At 36.4% G+C, this 20,032-nt stretch overlaps 1 protein-coding gene across 1 annotated transcript in view; it reads right to left on the bottom strand.

Moving 5' to 3' along the window:
* Nucleotides 1-654: 654 nt before the first annotated feature.
* Nucleotides 655-20,032, bottom strand: part of LOC103888502 (putative zinc finger protein 730) — a 77,983-nt gene continuing 58,605 nt past the window's right edge. The window contains exon 9 of the mRNA XM_054540046.2: nucleotides 655-15,760. Within this exon, the coding sequence (XP_054396021.1) occupies nucleotides 14,475-15,760 (1,286 nt within the window). The 3' untranslated portion in view covers nucleotides 655-14,474. The remainder of the gene's footprint in view (nucleotides 15,761-20,032) is intronic.

Here is a 20,032-nt window from a genome sequence, read left to right as displayed (position 1 = left end):
TTCAAAGGTATGGCACAAGGTAACCTGTAAGCCAGGACACTCAGACCAGTTGCCATACATAGACACTTGCTCACAGCTGGTTTTAGACCACTCCCCCCACAGTGGTTGAGAGAGCAGCAGCATAAGCGGCTGGCAGAGGCAAGGAAAGACCAGCAGAGAGAGAAAGAGGAAGAGACAGAAAGACAAAGAGGGAGTCAAGGAAAGAGAGAGAGAGAAAGAGAGGGACAGAGAGAGAGAAAGAGACAGAGGCAAAAGGAAAGTCAAAGAGAAAAAGAGACAGAAAATCAAAGAGAGAAAGAAAGAGAGATATACAAGTAGTTAAGAAAAAAAACCATGCACCCTATTCCTTTAAAAGCCAAGGTAAATTTAAAACCTATAATTGATAATTAAAGGTATTCTCCATAACCCTATAACACTCCAATATCACTTTGTTATCAGTGTAAACAATGGTGTAGCCTGAACGCACTGAGGCCTCTGACAACCTGTGTAGACTTCCTATCAAAAATCCTTAACCTAGTAATCTGTGTATGGCCCAAATGCATTCAATCTGCAGTGGCAACTGCTTTGATAACAGAAGAAAGTAGAAAAATAACTTCTAGAGGAAACCTCATTTTGAGCACATCTCACCAGTTCAGAAGTATCCTAAAAAAAGAAAAAAAGATGATTAACATTAACCGCTGAAAATTCCCTTAACCCAGCAAGTTTTCTAACAGGAGATCTAAATCTTAATTACCATACAAAGTTCCCACCAGACCTAGGAGGAACTCCCTTCATGACAGGATGATAGATGTTTCCTCCCAGGTAATTAAAGAAAAAAAAAACCTGTCTATACAAATTCTAAGTTCATTTGGACTAAACAAGGTCTTATTAATAGCAAAGGATAATTGAAATCCCAAACTTACAAGGTTTTCAACAAAAGTAAAATTTGCTGAAAGTTAACAGTGCAACAGGTACTATAGCAACTTCTAATCTTGTGGCCTTAGACAGTCTAGTCCATAGACATAAAAGAAGTTCGCTTTGGAAAAGAATCATTATCATCTTCGAAAAAAAAAGTTGGGGGGGCAGAATTTCTGTAAAAAGAATGTTATATGGTAAATTATTGTCCTGAAATAACTGGTTGTTTAAAGAAAGAAATGTTTGTAATAAGTCAGAAAGTTGAGGCATGTCAAAGAATTGTCTGCAAAAGTCATGAAAGAGAAAAATGTTAAAAAAAATTTATGCAAGAAATGTTGTATAATTTAAAAGTAATAAGGCCTCCTGAGTACTACTGAAGAAACAGTTTATGTGCAAGGTGCATAAGGAAAGTAAAATGTACCTTCGGTAAAAGGATTATAAGGAGGCATAAGAATGTGGATTTTTACCTCCATTAAAAGGTTAAAAAATTGTTTTGAAGGTTTAAGCAAGTTTTGAAATGTTCATTGTAAAGAAAATTCTGTGTGTAAACATATCAGCTAAAGTTAAAGGGGTATCATCCAGTTTTTCTGTGAATAGGAAATTAAAGTATAAACACAATGAGCTTTTCTTAAAACACTAACCTACTCTTTAACAAAAATTATAAAAGGTTAAAAAGAGTCTATAAAAATCTTAATCTATGGTCTGACATTAAAAATTGAATAAATATGTCTACAAAGTTTTATTAAAACTAAGTTTAACATTAATGGCACACTAATAAAAAGGTGATATTTAGCTTCTCTGGTATAAAAATCACACAGGAAGCACTGTCAAATATAAAATGCTGTTTGGCTTCTTCGGTCTAAAAACTATTTAAAAAATGGGTGCTAAAGGAAATTTCTCAGTAGAAAGGCACCAAGGACTATAAAGGCCACTGCTGATGTCCCCACATTTAAAACAAAAGGTCAATTTCTTAAAAATTATATACTTGGTTTATCTTCCACTTTCCTTTCCCTCAAAACTAAAACTCTTTTAGCACATGTACCACCTCTAGAATTTCTGGTAAACTAGCACCAGCCTGAAGATCACGTTCTCATCAAAAGGTGAAAAAAAAAAAAAGGAAACTCAAGCCAGCCTAGGAAGGACCCTACCTTGTGCTGCTAACCACTGAGACTGCTGTTCATACAGTGTAAAAATGATGGACTCATTATACCTGAGTCAAGAAAGCACCACCCCCTCCAGAGTCATGGGCCATAGTCCCAGGGGAAAAACCTACCAAACTAAAGCTTAGAAAAATTTAACTCTTTCATCTATTCTATTACGTTCTTCTTTCCTCACTCTATTGCTGACCATCTAGTTATTAACATAACCAAGTCAATTTTGCCTCAAACTATTACATTTAATGTTTACCTTGTTATACCCTGTGGGGACTTGCCAAGTCAAAGACAGCTCTCTACTTCAGAAAAGTACCTCTGTCCTTCCTGACTCCCCTTAGACTGGGCATTAGTAAATTAGGACCATTTAATCTGGGGAAATTTCGATAAAGACTCCATTGTCAATGAGGAGTCTTGCCCCCCAATGTAGACCTTCTATGCTGTAGTTGGTCCAACGTTCTTTGGACCACTGAAGAGCAAGGATGGACTGCCCTGATGATTTTTATAATTTCCTGAAATCATAGATTCATTTTACTAGAGGATCATAGAAGTTAAAGGCTTAAAACAAACTTTGGCAATTAAGACAGTATACCAAGATGCAAATGCCTGGTTGGAATGGATCAAATATTCCATCAGCATGTTAAACAAAAGGAATTGTTATGCTTGTGCACATGGCAGGCCAGAGGCCCAGATTGTCCCCTTTCCACTAGGTGGTTCTCCAGATGACTAGGCGTGAGCTGCATGGTATCTCTTTTCCAGGATTCTACAGCCTGGAGTAACAAGTCGTGCCAAGCTCTCTCTCTGCTATATCCCGAAGTCCAGTACCCTGAGGGTCAGCCCCTGAGGGCCATCCAGCTTCTGTCTCCCAACATTAAGTTCACTTTTTGTCTCTCATGACAGGGAGGAAACTTAGCATTCCTTGGAGACCTGAAGAGATGCAGTGAGCTTAAGAATTTTCAAGACCTTATCAATCAGTTAACCCTTGTTCATCCTTGAGTGGATGTGTGGTGTTATTGTGGTAGACCTTTACTGGGCACTCTGCCAAATAACTGGAGTGGCACTTATACTTTAGTCCATTTGGCTCTCCCTTTCACCCTGGCATTTCATCAACCAGAAGGAGGGAAAATAAGACATCGTAAAGCGAGAGAAGCCCCTTATGGGTCTATCGACTCTCACGTCCATTTAGATGCAACTGGAGTCCCACGGGGAATACCAGATCAATTTAAAGCTTAAAATCAAATAGCTGCAGCATATGAGTCAATATTTTGGTGGGTGACAGCTAATAAAAATGTAGATTGAATAAACTACATCCATTACAGCCAATAGCAACAAGCTTTTCATGAGTTAAAAGAAAAATTCTTGTTGGCCCCAGCCCTGGGGCAACCTGACATGACAAAACCCTTTACACCCTATGTGTCAGAAAGAGAAAAAAATGGCAGTTGGAGTTTTAACCCAGACCGTGGGGGCCTGGCCAAGCCCAGTGGCCTATCTCTCAAAACAACTAGACGGGGTTTCCAAAGACTGGCCCACATTTCTAAGGGCTCTGGCAGCAACGGCCCTGTTAGCACAAGAAGCAGATAAACTAAGCCTTGGGCAAAACCTAAATATAAAGGCCCCCCATGCTGTGGTAACTTTAATGACTACCAAAGGACATCATTGGTTAACAAATGCTAGATTAACCAAGTACCAAAGCTTGCTATGTGGAAATTCCCGCATAACCATTGAAGTTTGCAACACCCTAAACCCCGCCACCTTGTTCCCGGAATCAGAGAGTGCAGCTGAACATAACTGTGTAGACGTGTAGGACTCAGTTTATTCTAGCAGGCCCAACCTCTGAGACCATCCTTGAACATCAGTTGACTGGGAGCTGTGCGTGGACGGGAACAGCTTCTCCAACCCCTGCAAAGTGACTCTGAAGAAGACAAGACCTGCTCCAGTCACACCTGGAAGCTGACTGGTCCATGCATGGCCGAAGCATGAGAAAACTCATTGTAGGACTCATTTTCCTTAAAATTTGGACTTTTACAGTAAGGACTTCAACTGACCTTCCTCATACTGAGGACTGTTCCCAATGTATGCATCAAGTCACTGAGGTAGGACAAAAGATTGCTACGGTCCTATGATTTTATGGTTATTATAAGTGTACTGGAACTCTAAAAAGAACTTATTTGTATAATGTTATTCTATACAAGGTAAGTAGCCCAGGAAATGACCAACCTGATGTGTGTTATGACCCATCTGAGCCTTCCATGACCACAGTTTTTGTTTTTGTTTTTGTTCTTTTTTTGAGATGGAGTCTCGTTCTGTCACCCAGGCTGGAGTGCAGTGGTGTGATCTTGGCTCATTGCAAGCTCCACCTCCTGGGTTCGCACCATTCTCCTGCCTCAGCCTCCCAAGTAGCTGGGACTACAGGTGCCTGCCACCATGTCTGGCTAATTTTTTATATTTTTAGTAGAGACGGGGTTTCACTGTGTTAGCCAGGATGGTCTTGATCTCCTGACCTCGTGATCCGCCCGCCTTGGCCTCTCAAAATGCTGGGATTAAAAGCCTGAGCCACAGCGCCCAGCTGACCACAGTTTTTAAAATAAGATTAAGGACTGAGGACTGGTGAAGGCTCATAAACAATACGAGTAAAGTGTTAGCCAAAACAGAAGAAAAAGGGGTGCCCAAAGAAGTCACCTTGAAATATGATACCTGTGCTGTCACTAATAGTAATAAGCTAGGAATAGGATATGGTTCTCTTAATTTAAAGAAGAGGCTATATCGCAGAAAATAAGTACATTTGCCATGAATTAGGACTGTGCGGAAATGAATGTGGATACTGATCTTGTGTCATTTATGCTACTTGGATAAAAAATGAAAAGAATCCTGTCCACCTTCAGAAAGGGAAAAGTGGCCCTTCCTGTACCAGTGGTCAGTGTAACCCATTAGAACTAGTAATAACCCACCCCCTTAATCCTCACTGGAAAAAAGGGGAATGTGTAACCCTAGAAATCGATGAAGCTGAATTGGATCCTCAAGTAAATATCGTGGTTTGAGGAGTTTATAAACGCTCTCCTGTGCCAGTATTTCAAACCTTCTATGATGAACTGAATGTGCCAGTACCAGAAATTCCAGGAAAAACAAGAAATTTGTTTTTGCAATTAGCCGAGCATGTAGCCCAGTCTCTCAATGTCACTTCATGTTATGTATGTGGAGGAACTATAATGGGAGATCAATGGCCATGGGAAGCCCAAGAATTAGTACCTACAGACCCAGTTCCTGATAAATTCCTGGCTCAAAAGAATCACCCTGATAAATTTTGGGTCCAAAAGCCTCAATCATTAGACAATACTGTATAGCAAGAGTCGGGAAGGACTTCACCCATCCTGTGGGAAGACTCAGCTGCCTTGGGCAAAAACTATAATAGTACTACAAAAACAGCCACCTAGTATAGTTCAAACCCTATTAAGAAAAATCCATTTAGTAAATTCCCAAAGTTGCAAACTGTGTGGACCCACCCAGAGTCCCACCGGGACTGGACCCACTGGATTATACTGGATATGTGGGCATAGACCTTATGCCAAATTACCTGACCAGTGGGCAGGTAGTTGTGTTATTGGCACTATTAAACCATCTTTCTTCCTACTGCCCATAAAGACAGGTGAACTCTTGGGCTTCCCTGTCTATGCTTCCCACGAAAAGAGAAGCATAGCTATAGAAAATAGGAAAGATAATGAATGGCCCCCTGAGAGAATCATATAATATTATGGGCCTGCTACTTGGCCACAAGACAGCTAGTGGGGATACCCAACCCCCATTTACATGCTCAATCAAATCATACAGTTAAGAGCTGTCTTAAAAATAATCACTAATAAGACCAGCAGAGAACCTTGACTATTCTGGCCTGGCAAGAAACTTGATGAGAAATGCTATCTATCAAAATAGATTGGCTCTTGACTACTTGCTAGCAGCTGAAGGAGGGGGTCAGTAGAAAATTTAACCTTACTAATTGCTGTCTACACCGATGATCAAGGGCAAGTAGTTGAAGACATAGAAATATGACAACTGGCACACGTGCCTGTGCAAGTGTGGCATGGATTTAATCCTGGGGCCAAGTTTTGAAAGTGGTTCCCAGTGCTAAAAATTTTAAAACTCTTATAGTAGGAGTTATAATAGTAATGGAAACTTGCTTACTGCTCCCTTGTTTGCTACCTGTACTTCTTCAAATGATAGAAAGCTTTATCACTACCTTAGTTCACCAAAATGCTTCAGCACAAGTTTACTATTTGAATCACTATTGATCTGTCTTGTAAGAAGACATGGGTATTAAGAATAAAACTGAGAACCCCCACTATTGAGTGAGATTCTCAAAGGGGGGGAATAAGGGAGGAGACCACCCCTCACATTGTCTAATGCCCAATTTCTGTCTCCAAAGAAAGAAGAAGTAAAAACTAAAAGGCAGAAATGAAATCCACAGGCAGACAGCCTGGTGCTACACCCTGGGCCTGGTTAAAGATCGACCCCTGACCTAACCAATTATGTTAGCTATAGATTCCAGACATTGTATGGAAAGGCATTGTGAAAATCCCTGTCCTGTTCTGTTCCATTCTGATTACTGATGCATGCAGCCCCTAGTCAGGTACTCCCTGCTTGCTCAATTGATCATGACCCTCTCACGCAGATCCCCTTAGAGTTGTAAGCCCTTAAAAGGGATAGAAATTGCTCACTCAGGGAGCTTGGTTGTTGGAGACATGAGTCTTGCCAAAGCTCCCAGACGAATAAAGCCATTCCTTCTTTAACTCAGTGTCCGAGGGGTTTTGTCTGCAGCTTGTCCTGCTACAGCACCACCTAATATTGAGTTTCAATTTTAATCTTTATGCTTAACACCATTTCATGCAATGCTTGTTTTTATTGCTAACATTTTGGCTTTTAATTTTTTAATGTAGTAGAAATACATAGGAATTTTAAAACTACTTCTCCTTACCCTTAGATAGTAGGTAGAACTTGATTTTTGGTTTAAAGCACTTATTACTAAGCCTAATGCACTTTGGTAAATGGATTCTAACAATGGTGTTCCTCTCATGACTTAAAAGAGCAGACACCAATTTTACTTTTGAAATATGTTATATTTTTTATATTAAAATCTAGAATGGTCCAGGCGTGGTGGCTAACGCCTGTAATCCCAGCACTTTGGGAGGCTGAGGGAGGTGTGGATCACGAAGTCAGGAGTTCAAGACCAGCCTGACCAACATGGTGAAACCCCATCTCTACTAAAAATACAAAAAAACTAGCTGGGTGTGGTGGCATGCACCTGTAGCTCCAGCTATTTGGGAGGCTGAGGCAGGAGAATCACCTGAACCCAGGAGGCAGAGATTGCAGTGAGCCGGGATTGTGCCACTGCACAACAGCCTGGGCAAAAAAAGAGAGCAAGAATGAGCCTATTATTATATAGAATATCTGTGGTCTGTATGTATATTATCATCCATTGAGTTGTCTAGTTTCTGAAAGTTCCAGGAAAAGTAATATAAGAATACTTATTTTGATTAAGTAATTTAAGTCTTCTCAGTTAATAAAATGAAATAGATTGAAATTACTGATCAGTCACTTAAAATGTTGGTTTTAGAAAAAAATTTAACATTTACCTTACTTACAAATCTACGAATTTTATTCAAATCTAAACATAGTGCAAATCTTAAAAGAGCTGTATGATTAGGATTATAGAAAGCCTTTTCTCTATTTACATTTAGAAGCTAAATAACTGCTTTCCAGGAAGCCCAAAGCGGCAAATGTGATACAAAATTATAAGCTATTAAATATTAATACTATCATCTAAATGAAACTTTTATGTATCTGCATGTTCAAGTTATTTAACATATAATTTAGAAACTATAAATTTTTATAAACTAAATGATAAACTAAAAATATAAAGTTATCAATTTCTTTTCCTCAGTTTTGAAATGCTATCATTATTCATAGTTGACATCATACTAAATTTCGGAGGCTGTGGCTGTTGAAACTAGAAAAGTCAGGGTTGACTCTGCTTTACTTGCAAAGTCAGACTTGAATAAGTCTTCTTACTTTATACAAACATAGCAGCACAAGGAAGATAATGAATGCTCCACATTTATTGTAAACACAGCAGTACCTTGCTAGGGAGAATATATGTGTGAGCACATTAACTAGAAATTCATGGCATCTTTTGCTGAAGTACAGACTTCTATATAGCAAATAATAAACATAAATGAAAATTTAACACTGTGATAGAATCAAAAAAGTATTCTAAAAATTCATTCTGACCCATTATTTTGTTTTTACCAGAATGATTGTGATGAAATGGTTGCAGCAGTGTGGTCTTAATCCACACTCTGTTTCATCATTCTTGGGGTTTGGCCATAAGACTTTTATGCCTAAGAAAAATGTTTTGTTTTCCTTATTCAGTAATTTAACATGATTTTCACAACTTCACATTAAAAAAAATGATTCATTCTAAAAATAAAAGTGATTAAAGCACATACCGCTTTTCCCCAAAAAGAGTAACTAACTATATATTCTTGTCTACAGTTAATACATAAAAAAAAAGATATAGTCATTTATTTCAGCTGCACACTTGGGAATAAAACACTTCTTGGGCTATAGGCCAAGAGCTTTCAGAGGATAGCTTACAACATGTGGGAGACCTGGTATAAAAACCTTTACCCCTATGCCTTAAGAGGTAAATACTTCTGTCTTACACTGCTAATTCCAACGATTAACTTGGAGCTAAAGATACGTAACATGTCATTATACCACAAAACATCTTATTTCTATTTTAGATTCAGGGAGTACATGTGCAGATTTGTAGCATAGGTATACTGCATGGTGTTGAGGTTTGGATACTTAATAATCCCATCGCCCAAGTTGTGTACAACACACTGGAAAGTAGTTTGTCAATGCTTGTCTCCATTTCTTCTTCCATCTTTTTAGAATTCCCAGTGTTTATTGATTTTATCTGTTTCCACGTGCATCCAATGTTCACCTTCCACATGTAAGTGAGAACATGTGGTATTTGTTTTACTGATCTGTGTTAATTTTCTTAGATTAATGGCCATCTGCTGCATTCATGTTGCTGCAAAGGACATTACTTCATTTCTGTGGCTGCATAGTATCACATGGTATATAAGGACCTCATTTTTCTTATCGAATCTAAAGTTTATAGGTACCTGGTTTAATTCTATGTCTTTGCTATTGTGAATCATGCTAGAACAAACATGTGAGTGCAGGTGTCTTTTTGGCAAAGAAAATTTATTCTTTTTGGGAATAATGGTGCTGATGGGTCAAATGGCAATTCTATTTATAGTTCTTTGAGAAATCTCCAAACTACTTTCCACAGTGGCTAAATTTTATTGCATTCCCACCAATTTATGAAGATAAATTTTCTTCATAATGCATTTCTCCACAACTTCAAATCTGTTATTTTCTGACTTTTAATAACAGCTATTCTAACTGGTATGAAATAGTATCACATTTTCATTTTGATTTACATCTTTAAGATGATTAGGAGTGTTGAACATTTTTGGCATGTTTACTGGAAACACGTCTTCCTTTGAGAAGTATCTACTCATATCATTTGTCTGTTTTTAAATTAATTTTAAAATAAATTCTATATATTTTTTGTTGTATGCAGTTTGCAAATATTTTACTTCATATTGTAGGGTGTCTGCTTACTTTGTTTACTTTTGCTGTGCCGAAGCTCTTTAGTTTAATTAGATGCCATTTTTTATTTTTATTTTAATTTTTTTGAGACAGAGTCTTGCTCTGTAGCCCAGGCTGGAGGGCAGTGGTGCAATCTCAGCTCACTACAACCTCTGCCTGCCTGGTTCAAGTGATTCTCCTGCCTCAGCCTCCTGAGTAGCTGGCATTACAGGTATGAGCCACCATGCCTGGCTAATTTTTTATATTTTTAGTAGAGACAGGATTTCACCACGTGAACCAGGCTGGTCTCAAACTCCTGACCTCAGGTGATCCACCCGCCTTGGCCTCCCAAAGCACTAGGATTACAAGCATGAGCCACCATGCACAGCCTTTTGATTTTTATTTGCACTCACTTTTAAGGTGTTATTCACAAATTTTTACCAGAGGCCAGTGTCTAGAATTTTTGTGGCTCGAAGACTCACAGGTAAGTCTTTAATCCATCTTGAGTTATATTTTTTATATGGGAAGAGACAGGGGTCTACTTTTTTTCTGCACGACTAACTAGTTTTCCCAGTACTACCATTTATTGAATAGAAGTTATTTCTCCTTTATTTCTGTTGACTTTGTAAAAAATAAGTTGGTTGTAAAAGTATTGCTTTATTTCAGGGCTCTCTCTTTTCCATTTGTTTATATGTGTATTTTTGTACCAGAATCATGTTATACTGGTTACAGTAGCTTGTAGTACAGTTTAAAGTCAGGTAATGGGAGGCCTTCAGGGTTTCTTTCTTTTTTTAATGTCTAAAGTTGCCTTGGCTATTTGGGTTTTCTTATTATTCCCTATGAATTTTACTTGCTTTGTCACCCAGACTGGAGTGCAGTTAGGTGATCTCAGCTCACTGCAACCTCCACCTCCCAGGTTCAAGCATTTCCCCTTCTCAGTCTCTTGAATACCTGGGACTACAGGCATGAACCACCACACCTGGCTAGTTTTTGTATTTTTAGTAGATACAGGGTTTCACCACGTTGGCCAGCCTGGTATTGAACTCCTGACCTCAGGTGATCTGCCCACCTTGGCCTCCCAAAGTGCTGGGATTACAGGCAAGAGCCACCATGCCCAGCCTAGAACTTTAAGAATTATGTTTAATAGAACTATTTAGAGTGGAAATTCTTGTCTTATGTTTATTTTTATGGAGAATACATCCAGATTTTGCTTGGTCAGTATGATGTGGGCTGAAGATTTGTGATGGATGGCTTTTATTAGAGGTATGTTTCATCAATGTCTAGTTTGTTGAGAATATTTTCATGAATCAATATTAAATTTTCTTGAATGTTTTTTCTGCATCTATTGTGTTAATAATTTTTGGCTTATCTTTACATGGTGAAGAACACTTAATGACTTGCATGTGAAAAAACATCCTTACATGGAATGAAGCTCACATGATTGTGGCAAAATAACTTTTAGATTTACTTATAAACTCAGTTTACTATTATTTCATGAATAATTTTGTTTCAATGTTTATAAAAACACTGGCTTGTAGTTTTCTTTTTTGTGTCTTCACTATATTTTGGTATCAAGACGGTATTGATTTTATATAACAAGTTAGGGCAGCATCCTATCTTGATATTTTGGAATACATTTAGAAGGCTTAGTACCAACTCATCAATGTATATATGATAAAATTTGGCTGTGAGTTTATATCACACAAGGCTTTTTATTATTGATAGTTTTTTTTATTACTTATTCAATATCATTATATATTTTATACATTTTTGCTCTGGTCAAGACTTCTGGTTCTTACTGGTTCAATCTCAGAAAGTTGTGTGTAGTTAAAACCTTATCAGTTTTCCCTAAATTTCTTAGTTTGCCTACATAGAGATGTTCATAAGTCTTTGAAAATTTTTGAATTTATGTAGAATTCATTGTGATTTTACATTTTTAACATTAAATAGATGCAGAATAAAAGCTTGACAAAATTCAACATTTCCTCATGATAAATCTCTGAAAAATTTAGGTATAGGAAAAAGGCACCTCAAGCCAATAAATGTCACATATAACAAAAAATACAGAGCTAATAACAACTAAACAGGGAAATGTTGTAAGATTTTACTCTAAGATCTAAAACAAGTCAACAATGTGCCATTTCTTCAGTCTTACTAAACATAGTACTAAATGTCCAAGAAAGACATATTGAAGAATACAATCAAAAGCATCCAGTTGAGAAGAAAAAGTTAAATTATTCCCATATAATATTTTATCTGTATACATAATCATAAGTAAAGGAAAGCCTAAGACTTCACTAAAACCTATTAGAACAAATAAACAAATTTATTAAACTTGCAGAATACAAAAGCAACATCCAAAAGTCAGAATTTCTATTCACTGACAACTATCTCAAAATGAATTTAAAAACAATTCCATCTACAATAACTATAACTATACTTTGAAGTAAATTTAACCAAAAATTTGAAACACCTTACATTATACTCTAAAGCACAATAAAGTAAGAAATTAATACATGAATAAAAAACATTTCTTATTCATGAATTGGCATTAATACTGTTAAATATTTGTATTACAGAAAATGATCTACAGATATAATGCAATCTCAATGAAAATACCAGTGACATAGTAAATATTTTTAAAAATACATCTACAATTTACATGGTACCACAAACCACCCTAAATAGCCAAATAAAGCAAAAAAAAAAAAAAAAAAAGTAAAGGTGTCATGCTACCTGACTTTGAAACATACTATAAAGCTATAGTAACAAAAACAGTATGGTACTTGAATAAAAACAGACACACAGGACAATGGAGCAGAAAAAAAAAAGACCAGAAATATATCCATCTACTTACAGCTAACTGATTTTAAATAAAGGTGACTATTTCTTAGAGACAGGACAATATCTTCAATAAATGGTGTTGAGAAAATGTTATAGCCACAGTTAGAGTAATGAAATGAGACTGTCATCTCACATCATATATAAAAACCAACTCATAATAAATTGTTATTATTATTATTTGAGACATAATCTCACCCTGTCACCCAGGCTGGAGTTCAGTGGCATGATCTCAGCTTACTCCAACCTCTGCCTCCCAGGTTCATGTGATTCTCCTGCCTCAACCTGAGTAGCTGGGATTACAGGTGGGTGCCACCATGCCCACTTAATTTTTGTATTTTTAGTAGAGACGGGGTTTCCTCATGTTGGCAAGGCTGGTTTTGAGTTCCTAACCTAAGGTAATCTGCCTCTCTTGGCCTCCCAAAGTGCTGGGATTAGTGTCATGAGCCACCATGCCTGGCCACTCAAAATAAATTACTTAAATGTAAGGCCTGAAAACTGGAAACTACTACAAAAAATAGAGTAAAAGCCCCATAACATTGGTTGGGCAGTGACTTTTTAAATTTAACCTCAAAATCCCAGGGAAGAAAAGGAAAAACAAATGAGTCAGATTACTACAAATTAAAATGCTCTTGCACAGAATCTGACACAGTCAACAACTAAAAATTGGAACAAAATATTTGTAAATCATACATGTGTCAAGGGGTTAATATCAAAAATATGTAAGAAACTTAAATGACTACACAACAAACAACAAATAACTATTAAAAATGAGCAAGAGGCATAAATATTTTTCAAGAAAATACATACATATGACCAACAGATACATTAAGAAATTATCAATGTCAATTATTATTACAGAAATGCAAGCCTTGGCCTCCCAAGGTGCTGGGATTACAGGTGTGAGCCACTGTGCCTGGACTTACATAGACTTAATTTTGTATTACATTTTTTTCTATTTATTGCATCTGCAAAAATATATTTTAGTATAAACTCTCTGAAGTGTTCTAAGCTGTAGTTTTTGAAAAAAATGTTTTCTCCAAATCTATTTTATTTGGAGAGTTTTTCATTAATACAAATTCTCTGTCTGATGTTGAACAAAGTTTAAGCAGTGGCTTCAGGGTTTGCCTCTAATACAAAATGAGTAGAATAAGATTGTGATACAAGTAAAGTTACTATAACTCTATATTTTAATGTTTGTCTTCAAAATAAATCATCTTCTGAAGTTTAAAGGCTTATATTTTCTGAAAAAATCTTTGGACAGTAATTACACTTTTAATGATTTTATTAAGTATGAACTCTGATGTTGAGTCGATGTGAGCAGGCATTAATAGGGTTTTCACTTTCTTTATATTTGTATATTTGTTCTCAAGTATAAATGTCCTGTGCAATAAAGTGTGAGTATTGGTTAAAAGTTTTGCCACTTTGTTCACACTTGTAGAAGTTTTCTCCAGTATGAATCACCTTACCTACAATTAAATGTGACAACAAATTAATGGCCTTGTCACTTTCTTCATATTTCTAGAATTTCTCACCAGCATTTCTTTGATGTTTGGAAAAGTCTGAGGTGTTGTCAAAAGCATTGTTACAACTTTCAGGATTGTAGAGTTTCTCTCTGGTATGAATCATCTTATGTCTGTTAAGAATTGAGGATTTGTTAAAGGCTTTGCCATATTCTTAACACTCGTAGGGTTTCTCTCCAGTATGAATTATCTTGTGTGTAGTAAAGTGTGAAGACTGGTTAGACTTTGCCACATTCTTCACATTTGTAGGTTTTTCTCCAATATGAATTACCTTATGTTTAGTAAGATTTGAGGACTGGTTAAAAGCTTTGCCACATTCTTCACATTTGTAGGGTTTCTCTTCAGCATTAATTATCTTATGTGTAGTAAGGTATAAAGATTGTTTAAAAGCTTTGCCACAGTCTTTACAATTTTATGTATGAATTGTCTCATGCCTAGTAAGGTGTGAGAACCTCCTAAAGGCTTTACCACATTCTTCACATTTGTACATCTTTTCCCCAGAATGAATTATCTTATGTTTAGTGAGGGTTGAGGACCGGTTAAAAGCTTTGCCACATTCTTCACATTCATAGGGTTTCTCTCCAGTATGAATTCTTTTATGTGTAGTAAGGGTTGAGGACTGGTTGAAAGCTTTGCCACATTCTTCACATTTGTAGGGTTTCTCTCCACTATGAATTCTCTTATGTGTAGTAAGGTGTGAGATCCGGCTAAAGGCTTTGCCACATTCTTCACATTTGTAAAATTTCTCTACAGTACGAATTATCTTATGTGTAGTAAGAGTTAAGGATTGGTTAAAAGCTTTACCACATTCTTTATATTTGTAGGGTTTCTCTCCAGTATGAGTTACCTTGTGTCTATTAAGGGTTGAGGATCGGTTAAAAGTTTTGCCACATTCTTCACATTTGTAGGGTTTTTCTCCAGTATGAATTCTTTTATGTTTAGTAAGGGTTGAGGACCACTTAAAAGCTTTGCCACATTTTTCGCATTTGTATGGTTGTTCTTTAGTATGAATTTTCTTATGTTCAGTAAGGTTTGAGGACTGGTTAAAGGATTTGCCACATTCTTCACATTTATAGGGTTTCTCTCCAGTATGAATTCTTTTATGTGTAGTAAGGTTTGTGGATTGGTTAAAAGATTTGCCACATTTCTCACATTGGTAGGGTTTTTCTCCAGTATGAATTCTCTTATGTGTAGTAAAATGTGAAAACCAGTTAAAGGCTTTGCCACATTCTTTACATTTGTAAGGTTTTTTCTCAGTAATTCTTTTATGTGTAGTACAGTTTGAGGACTCATTAAAGGCTTTGCCACATTTTTCACACTTGTAGGGTTTCTCTCCAGTATGAATTTTTTTACGTTGAGCTAAGTGTGAAAGAATGCAAAATAATTTTCCACATTCTTTACATTTGAAAGGTTTCTTTGAAGTATGTCTTATCTTATGTCTGTTTGAATTTGAAAATTTATGAAAGACTTTCACATATTTGTCACACTGAAATATTTTGCTGTGGGTAGTTGTAAAACACGGGTTATGTCTATTATAAACTTTTTTGTGCATCTTAAACTCATCCACACTTTTACAGCCTTTTCTTAACAGTAAATTATCATGTCTACACTTTTTATATTGTCTCAGTATGACTTCTTGGAAATAATCCTTTATGCCTTGCTCTGGCCAAAGGTCTCGGGCAATATAAGAACATATAACTGAAAGAAATAAAAATAACAAATTACTTCATGTACTAGACTGAGTAGAGTTTATAAACCCAACCTATAAAGTTATACAAACTACATAAAAAGATGGCATAGCAAAATACCACAGGCCCTAATTTCTTCATAAACATACAAATGTAACAAAAATTCAAAGTACATTTGTGAAAAAGTAAGTTGAGTGTGTACAGTGCCCCAGGTGAGCACAATGCCAAGAGCTATATAGAGGAAAAAATAAAGTGTTACATTTTACCCAATACAGCTCTTCCTTCCCTCCATTGTAACATAGTGACTTTACAAGTAAACTACCAACTCCTGGTTTCCTTTTTAAAAGACAAGTAAAATACTGGCACATACAACTTTATTTCTGGTTTATAGGGGCTTTTCCAGACGCTGGTTTCTGTCTCTTATCACAGAAAGTTCTGAAAGAAATGGCGGTATACTTTAAAATGACAATTTGAGCCTCCTGAGACAAAAACTAAGTTTTACAGCATCAGAGAGACTGTGGTATCACAGACAGAGAACAAATGTAGAAAGTTATTACTAATTTTTTTTCTTTTTTGAGACAGGAGTCTTGCTCTGTCACCCAGGCTGGAGTGCAGTGGTGCAATCTCAGCTCACTGAAACCTCTGCCTCCTGGGATCAGGCGATTCTCCTGCCTCAGCCTCCCAAGTAGGTGGGACTACAGGCACATGCCATCAAGCCCAGCTAATTTTTTGTATTTTTAGTAGAGATGGGATTTCACCATGTTGACCAGGATGGTCTCGATCTCTTGACCTCGTGATATGCCCTCCTCAGCCTCTCAAAGTGCTGGGATTACAGACATGAGCCACCACACCCAGCCTACTGATTTTTAAGAAGAAACACTAACTCCTTTAACTAAAAGCAAACACAAAATTTTGGACAAGACACATTTTAAGAACATGTTTGAGAGACTCCCAGAATGTCTAGCCAAAATGATTGTTTTTAGACTATGTCAGGACAGAACTACATTATAAAGATTTTGACAGGTAGATTTTTTTTAATGTCCAAATCTCAATTAAAGATTACAATGTATACAAAACAGGGCAATATAATTCCATCAAAAATCCTATAAAATGTTCAGAATGAAACCATAGAAAAGATGTACACATTAATTTTAAAAATTGATTAAAATATTGAATATTCAATAAGTGAAACAGGAACACAGACTACAGAAAATCAGAAATGAAGATAAGAACAAAAATATTGAAAAAATTAAAAAATAGAAATTATGGGGGTAAAAAATACAAGAAGAAATAATAACTGAAAAATCCCTCAGTAAGAAAAATAATGTAAACATGAAGAAGCTTAACAAACAAACTAGGATACATACAGAGATATTTATAACAAATACATATATAAGCACAATTTCAAAAGTCACAGACAGCATCTTGGGAGCTGCAAGATAAAAGTGATATGTCATATACAAACATAGTCTTATGATATAACCAGTGAATTGTCACAAAAATTTTGCAGGCCAGAAAGAAATTGTGTGATGTAGTCAAAGTCCTGGAAAAAAAAATAGCTTTCAAGTGAGAGTAACACCTTCAGCAAATATGTTCTGAAAAATGAAAAAACGATGTTACAAAATAGCCAAATTCTGAAAAAGTATATTGGCACTGCATATACTTATAAAACTGCACAAACATATAAAAGATGCTGAAAGCAGTTCCTGAAATGGAAAATAAAAGGATTCAAGAAAATACCATATAATCAAAAAAAACAAATTATGTTCTGAGAAAAATATGCACATACATAAAATAGGATTTTTGCAGCATTATCATAATGGTGCAGAAAACATTTTAAATTATTCTCTAAAATTTGAAAGAAAGCATAGCAATTATTATAAATATCTGTTAATAAATATACAACATAAAAAGATGATAGCAACATCAATGACAAATTTCAAGGCAGATGTAATAAGGAAGAATTTTTTATTCAGTTGAAGCTAATTTTTACCAAACGAAAAATATAGTTTTTTTTTTCTTCCTTTTTTGAGATGGAGTCTCACTCTGTCCCCCAGGCTGGAGTGCAGTGGCACTATTTCAGCTCACTGCAAGCTCCGCCTCCTGGGGTTCATGCCATTCTCCTGCCTCAGACTCCTGAGTAGCTGGGACTAGAGTTGCCTGCCACCACACCCGGCTAATTTTTGTGTTTTTAGTAGAGACAGGGTTTCACCGTGTTAGCCAGGATGGTCTCGATCTTCTGACTTCATGATCCATCCACCTTGGCCTCCCAAAGTGCTAGGATTACAGGCGTGAGCCACCACGCCTGGCTATTGTTGTTTTTTAAAGAGGTTTTATATAATCCCCAAGGTACCACAAAGAAAATATCTGTATAGATACACAAAGAGAATAAGAAATGAGTAAAAGCATATCAATACAAAAATTAAAAAGACACAAAAAAAGACAAAAAGAGAAAATGAGGGACAAAAATGCAAGAATCAAAATAATAAAATAACAGTAAGTCTTTCTCTTTCATAAAGTTATTTAAATATGTATCTAATTAACTTTCAAATTGAGAGATAAACTTATTTTTTTTGAGACACAGTCTCGCTCTGTTGCCCAGGCTGGAGTGCAGTGGCACGATCTTGGCTCACTGCAGGCTCCACCTCCCAGGTTCATGCCATTCTCTCACCTCAGCCTCCCAAGTAGCTGGGACTACAGTTGTCTGCCACGACACTCAGCTAATTTTTGTTTTTGTATTTTTAGTAGAGATGGGATTTCTCTGTGTTAGCCAGGATGGTCTCAATCTCCTGACCTTGTGATCGGCCTGCCTCAGCCTCCCAAAGTGCTGGGATTACAGGCGTGAGCCACCGCACCTGGCCAAGAGACATACTTTCAATAAATAGATTTATTTAACATTTTAAAAACCAAGATCCAACTTGCCTATCTACAAGGGTCATTTGAGATCTAATGATAAAAATAGACTGAAAGTGGGAAGATGGACGTAGACGGTTCATGCAAATATTAATCAAATGAGAGCAGAAGAGGTCAAAATAATATTATGCAACTGCATCTTAAGTCAAAAACTGTCATGTTTTATAAAATGTACTTGAAGTCAAAACTCTAAAGAGACAAAATAGGACCTCAAAAAATTATAGATTTATTCACTGGGAACCTATGAAACATTTGTATATACACGTGTTTCTGTGTGTGTGTGTGTTTTTTTCTGTGTGTGTATATATATCTCACATTAGGGCTCTAAACATATAAAGCAAATATCGACAGAATAAAAGAAACACATAGACAGCAATATAATTATTGTACACTTTAATATTGCACTTTCTGTAATAAAAATAAAACAAGACAGAATATTAGTAAGAAAGCAGACAACTTGAAGGCAGTATAAAACAATTATTCCTAACAAAGGTATAGAGGGCACCCATCAACAACCTTTTATGAGCTTTTATCAATAGCTCATAGAACATTTTCCTTGACAGACAGCTTCCCAGGACAAAAAAAAGTCTTACCAAATTTTTTAAAACTAAAGTTTTATAAATTACTTTATATGACCAAAATGGAATGAGACTATAAATAATAAGAGAAAAAAACTAAAAAATTCACAAATATATAAAAATTAACACACTCTTGATTGTGCTCTTGTAGAAAGGTTGAAATAGTTAATATTGTAAATATGTCTATCCTGCTCAATGCAATCTACAGATTTAATGCAATGTTTTTGAAATTTCTCATTGCATTTTTGAACAGCAACCCCTCGAGTATATAGAATCTCAACAGACAATAAAGTACTTAACAATCTTCAAAAAAAAAAGAGAACAATGTTGGAGGCTTTATAGTTTCTGATTTAAACACACAGCACAAAGCTACAGAATTAAAACAATTGCCGGGCACGGGGGCTCACACCCGCAATCCCAGCACTTTGGGAGACTGAGGCAAGTGGATTGCTTGAGCCCTGGAGTTCAAGATCAGCGTGGGCAACATGGTGAAACCCTGTCTCTACTGAAAACACAAGCTGGGCATGGTGGCAGGTGACTGTAATCCCAGCTACTCAGGAGGTTGAGGCACAAGAATTGCTTGAACCCAGGAGGTGGAGGTTGCAGTGAGCTGAGATCATGCCACTGCACTCCAGCCTGGGAGACAGAGAGAGACTCTGTCTGAAAAAATAAATAAATAAATAAATAAATAAATAAATAAGTAAATATAAATAAAACAATTTACTGGCCGGGCGTGATGGCTCACGCCTGTAATCCCAGCACTTTGGGAGGCCAAGGTGGGCGGATCACGA

Source organism: Pongo abelii, chromosome 20, assembly GCF_028885655.2.
Source record: "Pongo abelii isolate AG06213 chromosome 20, NHGRI_mPonAbe1-v2.0_pri, whole genome shotgun sequence".
Classification (NCBI taxonomy): domain Eukaryota; kingdom Metazoa; phylum Chordata; class Mammalia; order Primates; family Hominidae; genus Pongo; species Pongo abelii.
The sequence above is the reverse complement of the archived record's forward strand: the minus strand, read 5'-3'. Positions and strand labels throughout refer to the sequence as shown.